At 46.9% G+C, this 12,780-nt stretch overlaps 1 protein-coding gene across 2 annotated transcripts in view; it reads right to left on the bottom strand.

Moving 5' to 3' along the window:
* Positions 1–12,780, bottom strand: part of GSAP (gamma-secretase activating protein) — a 762,740-nt gene that overhangs the window by 659,381 nt on the left and 90,579 nt on the right. For both annotated transcript variants that reach the window (XM_085654015.1, XM_085654016.1), the window contains exon 3: positions 10,943–10,999. In XM_085654015.1, the coding sequence (XP_085510141.1) occupies positions 10,943–10,999 (57 nt within the window). The remainder of the gene's footprint in view (positions 1–10,942; positions 11,000–12,780) is intronic.

Below are 12,780 nucleotides of genomic sequence, written 5' to 3'. Positions count from 1 at the left end.
GAGAGTCCAGCATCACCACCACATTGTCGGCATACAGACAGATCTTGTGTCTGTCTCCTCCGAATTGCACCACAGTGATGAGAGGATTGCTCCTGACCCCTTGGGCCATAGGCTCCATATATAAGGCAAACAGAAGGGGTGACAGTGGGGACCCCTGCCGTGTTCCCCGCTGGATGGGAAAGGCCTTCGAGAGGAGCCCATTCACCCGCACCAGTACCGTTGGGGTAGAGTAACCCCTGAGTACCCATGTAATAAACAGCTGTGGGAAGCCAAAATGGGCCAAGTTCTCCGTAAAATAGGGCCAATGCACTCTATCGAACGCTTTCTCAGCGTCGACAGAGAGAAACAGCTGCTTGGCAGGAAAGCGCTCAGACCTATCTATAAGGTGGAGCAAACGCTTCGTGTTGTAAGAGCATTGGCACCCAGCGACAAAGCCGGATAGGTCTGGGTCTATGAGGCCGGGAAGGTGAGAGTTGAGACGCTGAGCCAAGATTCCTGTGAAAAATTATAGGTCTACATTCAAGAGGGAAATTGGGCGATAGGAAGCACACTGCCGTTTGTCCTTGCATGGGTTGGGAATCACTCAAATGAGCGCTTCCTGCATTGATGGTGGGAGGGGGCTCGAGGTCCCAATGGAGTTATACACCCTTGTCAGCAGCGGGGCCAGAGTCGTACAAAAGGTTTTAAAAAAGGCGAAAGAAAAGCCATCCGGGCCTGGGGATTTAGGAGGCATTAGTTTAGATATGACCGATATGACCTCCTCTACCCATATAAGAGCTTCCAGCTCCTGAGCTTGACTCGGGACTAACTTGGTTGTGGCTACCCCAGCAAGATATCGGGCTGGGCTATCCTCCGAGAGGTTCTGTGCCTCGTATAGAGTCGCATAGAAGTGCCGGAGGGCGTCAGCCATCTCCTGATCTGTGGACCGTTCCTGGCCAGAGTGGTCTATGACCCCGGTGATATGCGAGGCCTGCACTGTGCACGCAGCCTATTGGCCAAAAGCCTCCCACATCTGTCCCCTCCCACATAAAAAGCATGTCTAAGCCGAAGCGCAGCGTATTCCGCCCTATCAGTATCTAAGCCTGCATGCTGCGTTCTTGCGGCCTTGAGCTGCTTCCAAACCCTAGGATCCCCCGTTTGCTGGTGGATATGCTATAGCTCATTCACTGCTGTTGAAAGCTGCTCCCTATTCTCCCTCCTGAGCCTATTATCCGCTGCGGAAATCCCAATGAGCTCTCCTCGAACAACTGCTTTTAGGGCATCCCACAGGGTCGCCACCGTCAGGGGTGTCATTGGTAGCTAAGTAATCTGTGATAGACTTGGTGACCTGCTGTAGCACAGAAAGGCACTGCAGCATGGGCTCTTTAAGACACCATATGTGACGAGGGAATGGGCCGCAGGGCAGAGTCAGCGATGCCCGCACCGCCGAGTGGTCAGACAGAGGGCAAGGGAGGATCTCTATGTCATGTGTCAATTGTGCGAGGATGTCGGAGGTCAATATATAGTCGATCCTAGCGTAAGATTTGTGGGAATGTGAATAAAAGGTGTATTCCCTAGACCCTGGGTGATGCGCCCTCCAGATATCCGTGAGCCCAGCTTCCTCCAGCAATCCCCTCCCTCTGTCGGGGATAGCTCCGGACTGTCCCCACCACTGGGAGGATCTATCTATAGCATTGTCAATTACCAGATTAAAATCTCCCCCTATTAGTAGTGATCTGTCAGGGAGGCCAGTCAGCTCCTGGATTGCCCCCCGTATGAACCACTCCTGCCCCTCATTAGGGACATATACCGAGGCCACTGTAAAGGCGTGTTGGCCTAGTGTGAAGGACTAGACTAAAAGTCGACCCTTGATCTCGGCCTGTTTGAGTACTATTTTATCCTGGAACCTTGCAGCCACTAGTATTGCCACCCCTGCTGTTTTATTGGACCGCAAGGAGAAAACTGAATAGGGGAATGCCCTAGATCGCAATCTGGGAGTGTCCAGTGAAAGGAGGTGGATTTCCTGAAGGAGACCGATGTGGGCAGTGGAGTTTTCTAGGAACAGCTTGCCTCTTATTAGGGTTGTTAAGGCCCTTGACATTGAGTGACAGGATTCTAACATCAGTCATCATTGAAGGAAAGACCAAAAAGCACCTGGCATTCGGGGGCTCGCAGGACTACCCCCATTTCGCTACACACCATACCAGGACCTGCTAAACGGCTCAAGTGATCAGCCCTACTGGTAGCCGGAACCAGATGTCTAAATGTGGAGGGCAGAGGAGAGAAATCCAGTACCCCAAACAAGAAACAAACAAAACGAAACTGGAAGAGTCCATAAGTGTCCTGGAATGTGGACCCATGGTGTGGCGTGAGATGTACAGCAGGGATCTCCCGCCGCCCCCACCTCCCCCAGACCCCAGTCCTAGAAACCCAAGAGGACACCTTAATCAAGCTGCCCCAGAGAGGCCAAAACCTATGTTCCTCAGTCCGCAGAGGCAGAGTCTTCAGCTAGGGAGGCAATCACTGCCTGTCGCTCCTTGGCCATAGTCTCAAGGTCCGGGCGGAGACGAGATGAGTGCGTTCCTACCCGCTGCCATTAGTCCATGCCATCGCGGCGGCTCCCTGCCTACCGCGGCAACGGGGAAGTCTTCCCCTCGTCCGGCAGCTTAAGTAAGAGCAGGGCCTCCTGTAGGGATTGGATTTGATGGAGCCTGCCCTCCCATTTGAAGACAATATGAAATGGGTGGCCCCAAGAGTATGAAATGCCTTTAGAGCGGAGTAATGCTGTGACGGGTTTAAACGCACGTAGTTTCTGCAGGGTGGAGGCAGCCAAGTCCTGAAATAGGAGGGGCGTGGAAGATTGGCAATCAAGAGGATGTTTCACTCGCACTGCCCGCAGGATCTGTTCCTTAAGTTGGAAGTCGTGTACATGCGTTAATATGTCTGGTGGGGGGCTGACGCAGACCTCTTAGGCCCTATGCGGTGTGCCCGGTTCAATTTATTCTGTTGCTCCGGGGGCGCATTTAGAATATGGCTTAAGAGACCCACCACAAAATCGTCAATGTCCTGCCCCTCGAGGCCCTGAGGGACTGCCCTAATCTTGTTCCGGCGGGACCGGTTTTCCAGGTCCTCCGCATGGGCCTGGAGATCCAAGTGCTGATCCTGAAGACGGAGGACCTCCTGCTGAAGCTGGTGGACCTCCTCATCCCTCGTTTGCGTTTGGGTCTCCAGAGAATCCACTCTCTCGCCGATGGAGTCCATATATCTGCGCATCTCCTGGAGTTTGAGAGTGACCTTCTTTATAGCGTGGAGTTCCCCGGTAAGAGAAACAAAGAGAGACTCAAGGAGACCGCAAGTGACCGGCCCACTGGGGTCACCCCGCTCACCGTCTGCCAGATGTGCCCCAGGCTGTGGCGCCACCTCCGCTCCTCCGGCGTTAACCTTAACAAGAAGGTCCATAACGGACCGCTCCTCTATCTGGAGGCAGCCATGGGGGAGTGACCCACCGCAGTGTCTGCAGGCAAAGCAGTCAACATCTAAGCCAGCCGGCCCAGGAAGCCTCTCTGCAGCGCCCAGGTCCAGCCCAAGGGCACTGGGAGCCGCTTGCTATAGGGGGAGGGGGGACAGCCACCCTCAACCCCCAGGCACCCCTGGCAGCTCCGGGACCAAAAAGCTAGAGGAGGACAATACCACCCAGGACCTCCGCGGCCCGATCCAGCCGCTGCTCAGGGCCAGACCTTCCACTCGACAACGCCAGCCGCTTGCCTTCACGGGCCCTGGTCGCCACAGGAAATGCCCCGTACTTCTGTCTCAAACTCGGCAAGGTGCTCTGCAATAGGCAGTTCCGCGGGGGAGTGGAGGGGTGCACACCGAGTTGCCCCCACCACGTGGCTCCTGGGTTCCGTAGGGCCTCCCGACTGGTCACCCACCTCTTCGCTCGGCCAGCACTCACCACGTCTCCGTCGAGGAGAACAGGCTAAACACCACCGCAAGTCGTCTGGTACATCTGGGGCCCATCTCGTCATCACCTCCGGCCGCTGTGTAGCTGCGTGTTGCACCTGATGGCAGGAGGAGGAGGCTCTGATCTTTCACGCCGCCGGGCCCTCTCCCGGGCGCATGGTCCACCGCGCGCCCAATGTGCGTCTAGCAACAGCAAAGGATCCGGGAAGCGTTTGAGTTCAGTGGCGTCGGCACCACGGCTCAGCGGCCTGGGGCGTCCCCACACAGTAGGGCTCTGCACTGTCGCAGCTACCGGCCGACCCGGCGTGGAGACAGGGAAGGGGTCGATGCTGCCACCGGGCAATCCACATTGTGCTCCGGATTCAAGGGAGCAAGTCCGGGGCTGCCTCTCCAGGAAGGTGCGCCGATGCAGCCCAGATTGCGGCCAGCCGCACACGCTGTCTCGCAGCTCGGTTGCCCAGTCCCAGCAGTGCGGATCCGGCGAGCGACACTGCTCAGCCCACGCCAGCGTTGGTTGGGGTCAGCTAAACAAAGCTAAAAGGCTGGGGCCCAGGCGAGAGGCCGGAGCGGTGAGCAGGCACGTCCTACTCGGCCGCCATCTTGGCCGCGCCCCCCCTTTTGTAGTGTTTTCACTGTATTACTGTGTGTTATGTGCAAATGCTTTACACATTACCTCTGAGATAAGGTTGACTGCTCGTGTCAAGCTACGAAGGCTACAAAGGGGGTGAGCAGGGGTTATTTTAGAAGTGTAAATTCTCTTACCCTGACTAAAAGGAAAGGTCCATACTTAGACAGGGTAAAAATCTGCCAACTAGAGACCCCCATTTCTAATATTGGTTTTCTACTGTGAGGATTAGGAATTGCGTTTGCAGTGATTGGTGTACACTACTACCATATCGCAAACCACTATGTACCACATACTGTTTTCTTTTTGGTCGATTTTTAGGTCGAGCCTAGTGCAGCGCACATGCGCTGCACCAGGAGTGGGCCTCTTAGAATCACTCCAGACATTCAGAAAGCTTTCAGAAAGCTTGTGCGTCTGGTTGTGAAATTCTATTGGCCTTTGCGTGTGGCTTTCAAAGAATGAAAGCACACAATTGGCCAAAAGCGGGTGCATGTCCCACCTCTTCTTAAAATGTTCACTCACATGGCGTTTTGCTGTCGGGAGCGAGCAGTGGTGCGCAGGGTGCCATCTGTTGTGGATCATGTTACTTTCCCTGGGACATGTCGCTTTCATTTTCGCAGCCGCGCTGGTTTATTTTATTTTCAGCCGTAAATTCCGCCAACACGGCCCAGGGGCATTGGAGGACTCCAAATGTGCATCAGATTAAATTACGTTCCACCTTACTCCCTTATTCCTCTGTTTTATGTTCTCTTGTGCCCGTCTCCTGCTCCGAGCCTGGCTCTGTTATCTGCACCATCTCTTTCACTCTTTTCTCTCATGAGTGTATCTCTCTTTATACCCTCGCCTCCCAATGGCTTGCTCGGTATCTGCTGCTCCTATCTCCGCTCCTGCTCACCCCCCTCCCCGCCTGGCCCCTTTCCACAGTGCCCCTTTCATGGGCAGCGCCGCCCCTTCCAGGGGACGCCGCCAGTCCAGCCCATGACTCGGTAATTCGAGCAGCTGGTGTCTGCTGCAGTCGGCGTCACCACACCAGAAGGTGAGATTAAATATTTACAACTCTGAAATGAAGCGGCAAGTCTTGAAATAAATTATTTTTTTTAATAGATACTGCAGTTATGCTGCTTCATAGTGCACTAATGAAGAGGTAATTTGCCAACAAGGGATTTTATTTGAACAAATTCTATCGTTGTTGATTTTAGGAAATTAATTTAGCGGGTGAGTTCAAGACAAATACCAACCCATATGTCAATTGACTGAACCAATCATCCAAAATATATCAAGAATATGAAATACACACACGGGAAATCTTTTTGTGAAATGATCACAGACTTTTATATGTCAATTCAATTAAAAAGGAGTACAAGTAAACAATTGAATGTGCAATGAATCATGAAAAAGGAAAACCTAAATATTATCCACATTTCATGACAGAACATCTATTCCAAAAGAAAACACAGAGATCTATCTCATTCTGAGAGAATAATAATCAACTGTACATAATTAATGTTATGGAAATAGATGACGAAGTCGACGTTTCGGTCTTAGATAGCATCAATCCGTCAGACCATCTTCAGGACAGTAGGCATTGCATTAAAAAGGAAGACCCTTAGATGTTTATGTTTAATGCGAAAATATTTCTCGTAACCTGATGGTTTACGCTGGTTCAGATCCTGGTCAAGTTACTGACTACAAATTAATGTAGAGGGGATGATCCTTCCTCTTATTTTTGGAAAGACATGACGAAAGTTTTGTGTTCCTTCGTGTGGACTGGCACCAGCTTTCCTTACTCTCGGTTAGAAATTGTCACTGCAGAGTTCCGAAAAAATAACAATAAACTAGGAAGGATTGTCTCCTCCTTTTCGACACACAAGAGTGCCACATTCACGGTGTTGCCCCACGGTGTCGTCATGTCTTTCCAAAAATAAGAGGAAGGATCATCCCCTCTACATTAATTTGTAGTCAGTAACTTGACCAGGATCTGAACCAGCGTAAACCATTAAACATAAACATCTAAGGGTCTTCCTTTTTAATGCAATGCCTACTGTCCTGAAGATGGTCTGACGGATTGATGCCATCTAAGACCGAAACGTCGACTTCGTCATCTATTTCCATAACATTAATTATGTACAGTAGATTATTATTCTCTCAGAATGAGATAGATCTCTGTGTTTTCTTTTGGAATAGTTGTTCTGTCATGAAATGTGGATAATATTTAGGTTTTCCTTTTTCATGATTCATTGCACATTCTATTGTTTACTTGTACTCCTTTTTAATTGAATTGACATATAAAAGTCTGATCATTTCACAAAAAGATTTCCCGTGTGTGTATTTCATATTCTTGATATATTTTTGATGATTGGTTCAGTCAATTGACATATGGGTTGGTATTTGTCTTGAACTCACCAGCTAAATTAATTTCCTAAAATCAACAACGATAGAATTTGTTCAAATAAAATCCCTTGTTGGCAAATTACCTCTTCATTTAACCTGCCCAAGCCCTCAAGGGTCCATTCACATACTTTGCCATCCTTCATACTATGATTACATTTGGGGTAACAGACAATACAGCCAGGAAGTTTCTAAGGGTTTTTTAAGGGAAGGTGAGGAACGGATATGGAGGAAGTTGGGAATGAGGTTAACAGCATGGCAGAAATGTAATCATAGTAGGAAGGATGGCTAAGTATGTGAATGGAGGTCTGGTTGGGGAAGTTGAAGAGGTCACAGTTAGGGATTAATAAGTGAGTGAGTAGATTGTGGAGAGGGAGCCCAGCCACCAAAAAGAAGAGGGATATTTAGCGATACACATTAGAGAAAGGGCGGGTGGAAGGGCAGAGGCAACACAAACAAAGGGCGGGTGGGAGGGCAGAGGCAACACAGACAAAGGGCGGGTGGGAGGGCAGAGGCAACACAGACAAAGGGCGGGTGGGAGGGCAGAGGCAACACAGACAAAGGGCGGGTGGGAGGGCAGAGGCAACACAGAGAAAGGGCGGGTGGGAGGGCAGAGGCAACACAGAGAAAGGGCGGGTGTGAGGGCAGAGGCAACACAGACAAAGGGCGGGTGGGAGGGCAGAGGCAACACAGACAAAGGGCGGGTGGGAGGGCAGAGGCAACACAGACAAAGGGTGGTTGGGAGGGCGGAGGCAACAGGGACAAAGGGCGGGTGGGAGGGCAGAAGCAACAGGGACAAAGGGCGGGTGGGAGGGCAGAAGCAACAGGGACAAAGGGCGGGTGGGAGGGCAGAAGCAACAGGGACAAAGGGCGGGTGGGCAAAGCAACACGGACAAAGGGGGGGTGGGAGGACAGAAGCAACATGGACAGCGCTTAGAGACCTTTTTGGTTTTAAGCGCTTAACAAATCCAAATTAACATAACATTAACAGAGGGCACAGGGAGGGAAAGAGCAACACGGACAAGGGGGTGGGCAGAAGCAACATGGACAAAATGTGGCTGTATCCAATAGAAATAACACTAACAAAGGGAGGGTGGAAGGTCAGAAGCAACACAAAGGGTGGGTGGAACAAATACAAGCAACGCAGAGAACAGGAGGGAAGAAGCAACACAGGCAACTGGTGGGTGGAATGGAATAAGCAACAGACATAAGACGTAACACAGGGTGAGAGGACAGAAGCAAAACGGGGAGGTTGGGAGGTCAGAAGCAACACGGACAATGGGAGGGAAGAAGCAACACTGACAACAACATAATAGGAAGAAGAAAAGAAAAAAATTGTATCTCAATTACTGCGCAAGAATCCAGGGAAAATCAAAATGAAGCAATCGATACTTGGTCCATGTTGGTAGAACAAAAGAACAGTAAGTGAACCAGGCACACACTGGCCGATCAGAAGAAATTAGAGTGACAATAAAGCCAATTAATGGTAAGCAATAGGCCACCTCCAAGACCCTTTTAATGCATAAACTGCCGTGCAATCCATAGTGCATTCATTGTCTCAGATCTAGCAAGTGCCTGGAAGGGGAATTCTAGCTTTACATGATTACTAAACTAACGTTTGACTCAAAAGCATTTTACCTGAAGAAACCAGGACTCTAGATAACCATACTTTAACATAGATAAAACACCAACAAAGGAGAAAGAATTTTTTCACTTACTACATAAATTACACCTTTTAATTGCAGGACGATACAAGACTGCTATGCAGAAGTGGCACAACAGCAAAAAACAGACTGAAATTAACTTACTGAAGTGAAAATCAAAAACAAATACATCCGCAGAAGGATGACTCCTTAAGATACAACATGCATATGAGAAGCTTTATACTGAAAACCCACAAAACCGATAGATAGATTCCTGATAATTTCACCAAACAATTTGGCATTATATGTGGAAAGTAAAAACTATGCCTTAACCTTACACACAAAAGTGCTATGTCAGAAATATCAAGGTGAAAAAATTACAGGGATAGTCCCAACATAGTATTAACCTCACTATTGACCTAAAGGCATTATCGTAAAGTTTGAAGCACTGCTCCTTTTGATTTCTCCATCTCCATTTTAACTTGGAGAGAATATAACAGAGGTCATCATGTTTGAATGCCGATAAAAAGTAACAGAACTAAAATTGTATTGGACTACAGACTAACCATGTGAGAAAATATTGGGACTTCAAAAGGCCAAAACACATTTAACCACACCAGTAAAGTTCTGCAGTAATAGGAGAAGCAAAGATCGGGAAGACACTTTTTGTGCTAAGATCATGATTTAGAATTGTATACCAACTACTAGCAGTAGGCAGCAAAAGACAGAAAAATGCTGCGTTGCTGTGGTACTTTCTCCCAGTGTTCATCAGAAATCTATTGGATTGAATCTGGTACAAACCCTCATATTTAGCAGGGAACTTTGTAATATGGAAAATGTGTCATGTTTCCCTGTGAAATATTGATTTAATCATTATAATGACTGCCTCAAAACAAGGGTGTTACCATAATTGGGAGAACCAAGATTGTGTGACACAGGAGACCAAGTTATGCAGCAAGGTTATCTAAATTATGTGGGAACAATTATCATTATGGGACACTTTCTGGCAGCATTATTTTAAACCGTTTTAAGTAGAAAGAACACTTTTTGTGCAATTTGCAAATAATGTGGCAAATGCATTAATCTGGACTTTGTAGGGGGAAAACCAACAGCATTTTCAGGCTAACTACCACCCCGACCCCCATGGACAGTGTTATCATCAATTAAGTCATTTCAGATGTTGCAAAGATATTATCAGTGAGTTTAAGAACATGTCATGAGTGATGTAATATGTGGGGTGATTAGCAGTGCATGGCGAGGGCACGAGCAATGGTTACTTTAGCGTACAAGTTATAGTTACTTGAGATAACTATAATTGGTGAATTTCAGTCGTTTTGTTACCTTAAAACGGTATGTTTTAACTGACATTTTCACTCAACTATAACGTCACTTTCACTTTTTCATAGAAAGAAAAAGATTAAGAGATAGAGATACAGGAGAGAGAGAGAGATACAGGAGAGAGAGAGAGAACACGGGTGAAGAAGGGGGCTCACTTCAATGCAAAGGAACAGAAAAAAAAAAAAATACTTGAGGTAGAAAGTATAGTTGACTCCAGTTTACAACAAACCCACTGACAATCCCTAAAATGAAATTAAGTCTATATATGTCTATGTATTGGTCTAAAATTAAATGTCAAGTGCTAAAAGATTATTTTTGCAAGGTAAAAAGCAACAAAACTATGCCATTTATTAAAAAAAGATTATAAAACGGTGCCTTTTGTTGGAGATTCAATAATCTGGACAGGGGTTCTTACAATGAGCACAATGCCAATAAACCACGTTAATTTCACACGTGAATGGTTCACAATGCCTCAACCAAAAAGTAGGAGGCAATTATACGCTGAAATAAATGCTAATTAGGGGTTATATATATTATGTTCCCAGACCACGTTTGGTGCAGTCTTTGGATCTGGAGTATATATTTGCAGCAGCCTTCGGGTCATTTAAGATGTGCACAAAATCCACAAGCAGCACCATTATCTGTCTGAAAATCTGAAATGCTGCTGCACTCCTCAAGGATCGAAAGAGTGTTAGAGTAACGGAATTCTGGGAGTGCAACTGCGACAACGGAGTGGTTCCGGGCCTCCAATGGTTGGTAAAGCCCTTCAGCTCCAACATTCCACCGCTTGCCTTTTTATTTTTTTATTTTTTTAAGTTTAGGGCATTCTAGTCTTTATGTCCCTATGCTTCAAGCTATGCTGTTTGTTAAAGGTTTTCTCCTTAGTTATAGGCCTTCGTCTGTAGCTCCGAGCTATAACTCATGTTCAGGAACTTAAACAATCGCTAATAATGTTTATCATGTTGCTTCTAGTAGGTGCACATATGCCTTCAGACTTTGCTGCTCTTACCTTATTTTCTTTAGTTTGTGGATCATAAAGCCCGATGTTGGTGTATCTTTGATAACCCTGTTAATGAAATAAAGGAACACAAATATTAACCTGCCAGCTCATAATAGCATTTGAGCATTAAAGGTGTTTTCCAGGAATTTTAAAATTACTTTTGCAAAGGTCACATAAAAAGTTAATACAACAAACTCGGGCCCTTTTTCAGGATTCTGAAATTAGAAAAATCATACAAGTTGACAGCACAAAGTACAAGGAGTCTACCAATAGGTAACAATCAGAACTTGTTTTGACTGGCTCACTGGCCTCCTGTGAAAGTCTAGCACTTGATGCAAAACTCCCGTCCCACTGAAAAGTTGGGTACATCTTTTACCTTTCCTTTTGGTACTTACCTAAAAACTAAAAAGACAAAATGCTAAATAATAAAACGGTTTCCACAAAACCTTTAATTAAACAAATAAGTATTAAACCTACCGCATCTGAACTATACGAATAACTGGATATAGAAAGTACTCAAGATAAACCCTTTAGCTACGGACGCCACCCCATTTAAGTGGCTGGACTTGTCACCTGCAATAAGAATGGAAGACAAATGTGAGCATATTAAATCAATGCAGTCTTTGAAAAGTCTATGGTTTGGTTCATTCATGACTCGGGTAAATCGACCAAGCCACCTAAGTGGGGTACAGTTTTTTTTTTACATGGAGAAGTATAGGGATGCTGGATGGTCGGAATTCTGGGGATCCCCCATCGATTCCACAACTTTACCTCACAGACAGGTGAGGAAAATATATGATTTTTGCCAAAGTTTAAGAATTGCAGGGCATTCTGTGGAACAGAATGTAGTGGGATCCACTTAAGCCACACCACCCTGGATTTGCCAGGATCTCCGAGTCTCAGAAATGATCCAGATTCGTAGGGGTCCCTTATAGCTGTCGGACCCAGAGCCTGGATAGTTCAGCCTTCAACTTAAGTGATGAGGAAATTGCAAGTTTCCCCCACTCAGCCAGCCCATATGCCAAACCTATGTCCAAAAGAATACAAACTTCCGCTTGCTTGCCATGGGGGTGAGGATGCTTTAGGCTCTATAGGGGAAAGAGATGGGCAGAAAGACAGTTGGGGCACTTGGGATGGTGGTGCCGCATAATGCCAGAGCAGTTGGCCCCATCCCATTTAAAAAGAATATTCCTGGCATCCAGTAGGCTTATCCCACCCCTCCCCCTTTCCAGGGGAGTGGAAGGGAAGACTGAGGCTAAATCCTACAATCTTAAATAACACATTTGTGGGTGTGGTGAGATTTCTGCCCCCACCCTGGAAATAGAGTGGGGCATACAGAGGGAAAACACTTCCAATCTGTAGGGCCCATTAGAGGGTGGGGGCAACATTTTTCCGGGTGTCTAGTGGCCTTTCTGACCCCACCAAGGGCAGAAAGACTCTTTTTAAGTAGGGGTCAGCACTTACCCATTCCCGGGGAGCATCTATCCCTTACTAGTGTCCAGTGGGAGGATCTATGCTTGGGGGGAATACAGTAATGGAGGAAAGTCTAGAAGACATTGAAGTGCCCAAAGAAACACAGGAAATCATCACATTTGGTAGCAAGAGTACTTCCAACAAAATCTGCCCAGGGACTTGTAAACGTCTTGCACACACAAGACTGTCACTAGGAATTGCCCAGAACTTTACGTCAAAACTGATCATATCATACAATGAAATGGAAAAAAAGAATGAGCATTTAACTTGCATAGTAGCAGATTACTACTATATCAAGGAAAAAGTCAACAACTGGTTTAAAAAAAAATAATAAAAAGTAAATTTGCTGTGTATTAAGAAAGAATATTAAAAAC

Source organism: Triturus cristatus, chromosome 4_1 (assembly GCF_964204655.1).
Source record: "Triturus cristatus chromosome 4_1, aTriCri1.1, whole genome shotgun sequence".
Classification (NCBI taxonomy): Eukaryota; Metazoa; Chordata; class Amphibia; order Caudata; family Salamandridae; genus Triturus; species Triturus cristatus.
Note: the sequence above shows the minus strand (reverse complement) of the source record. Positions and strands in the feature narration are given on the sequence as shown.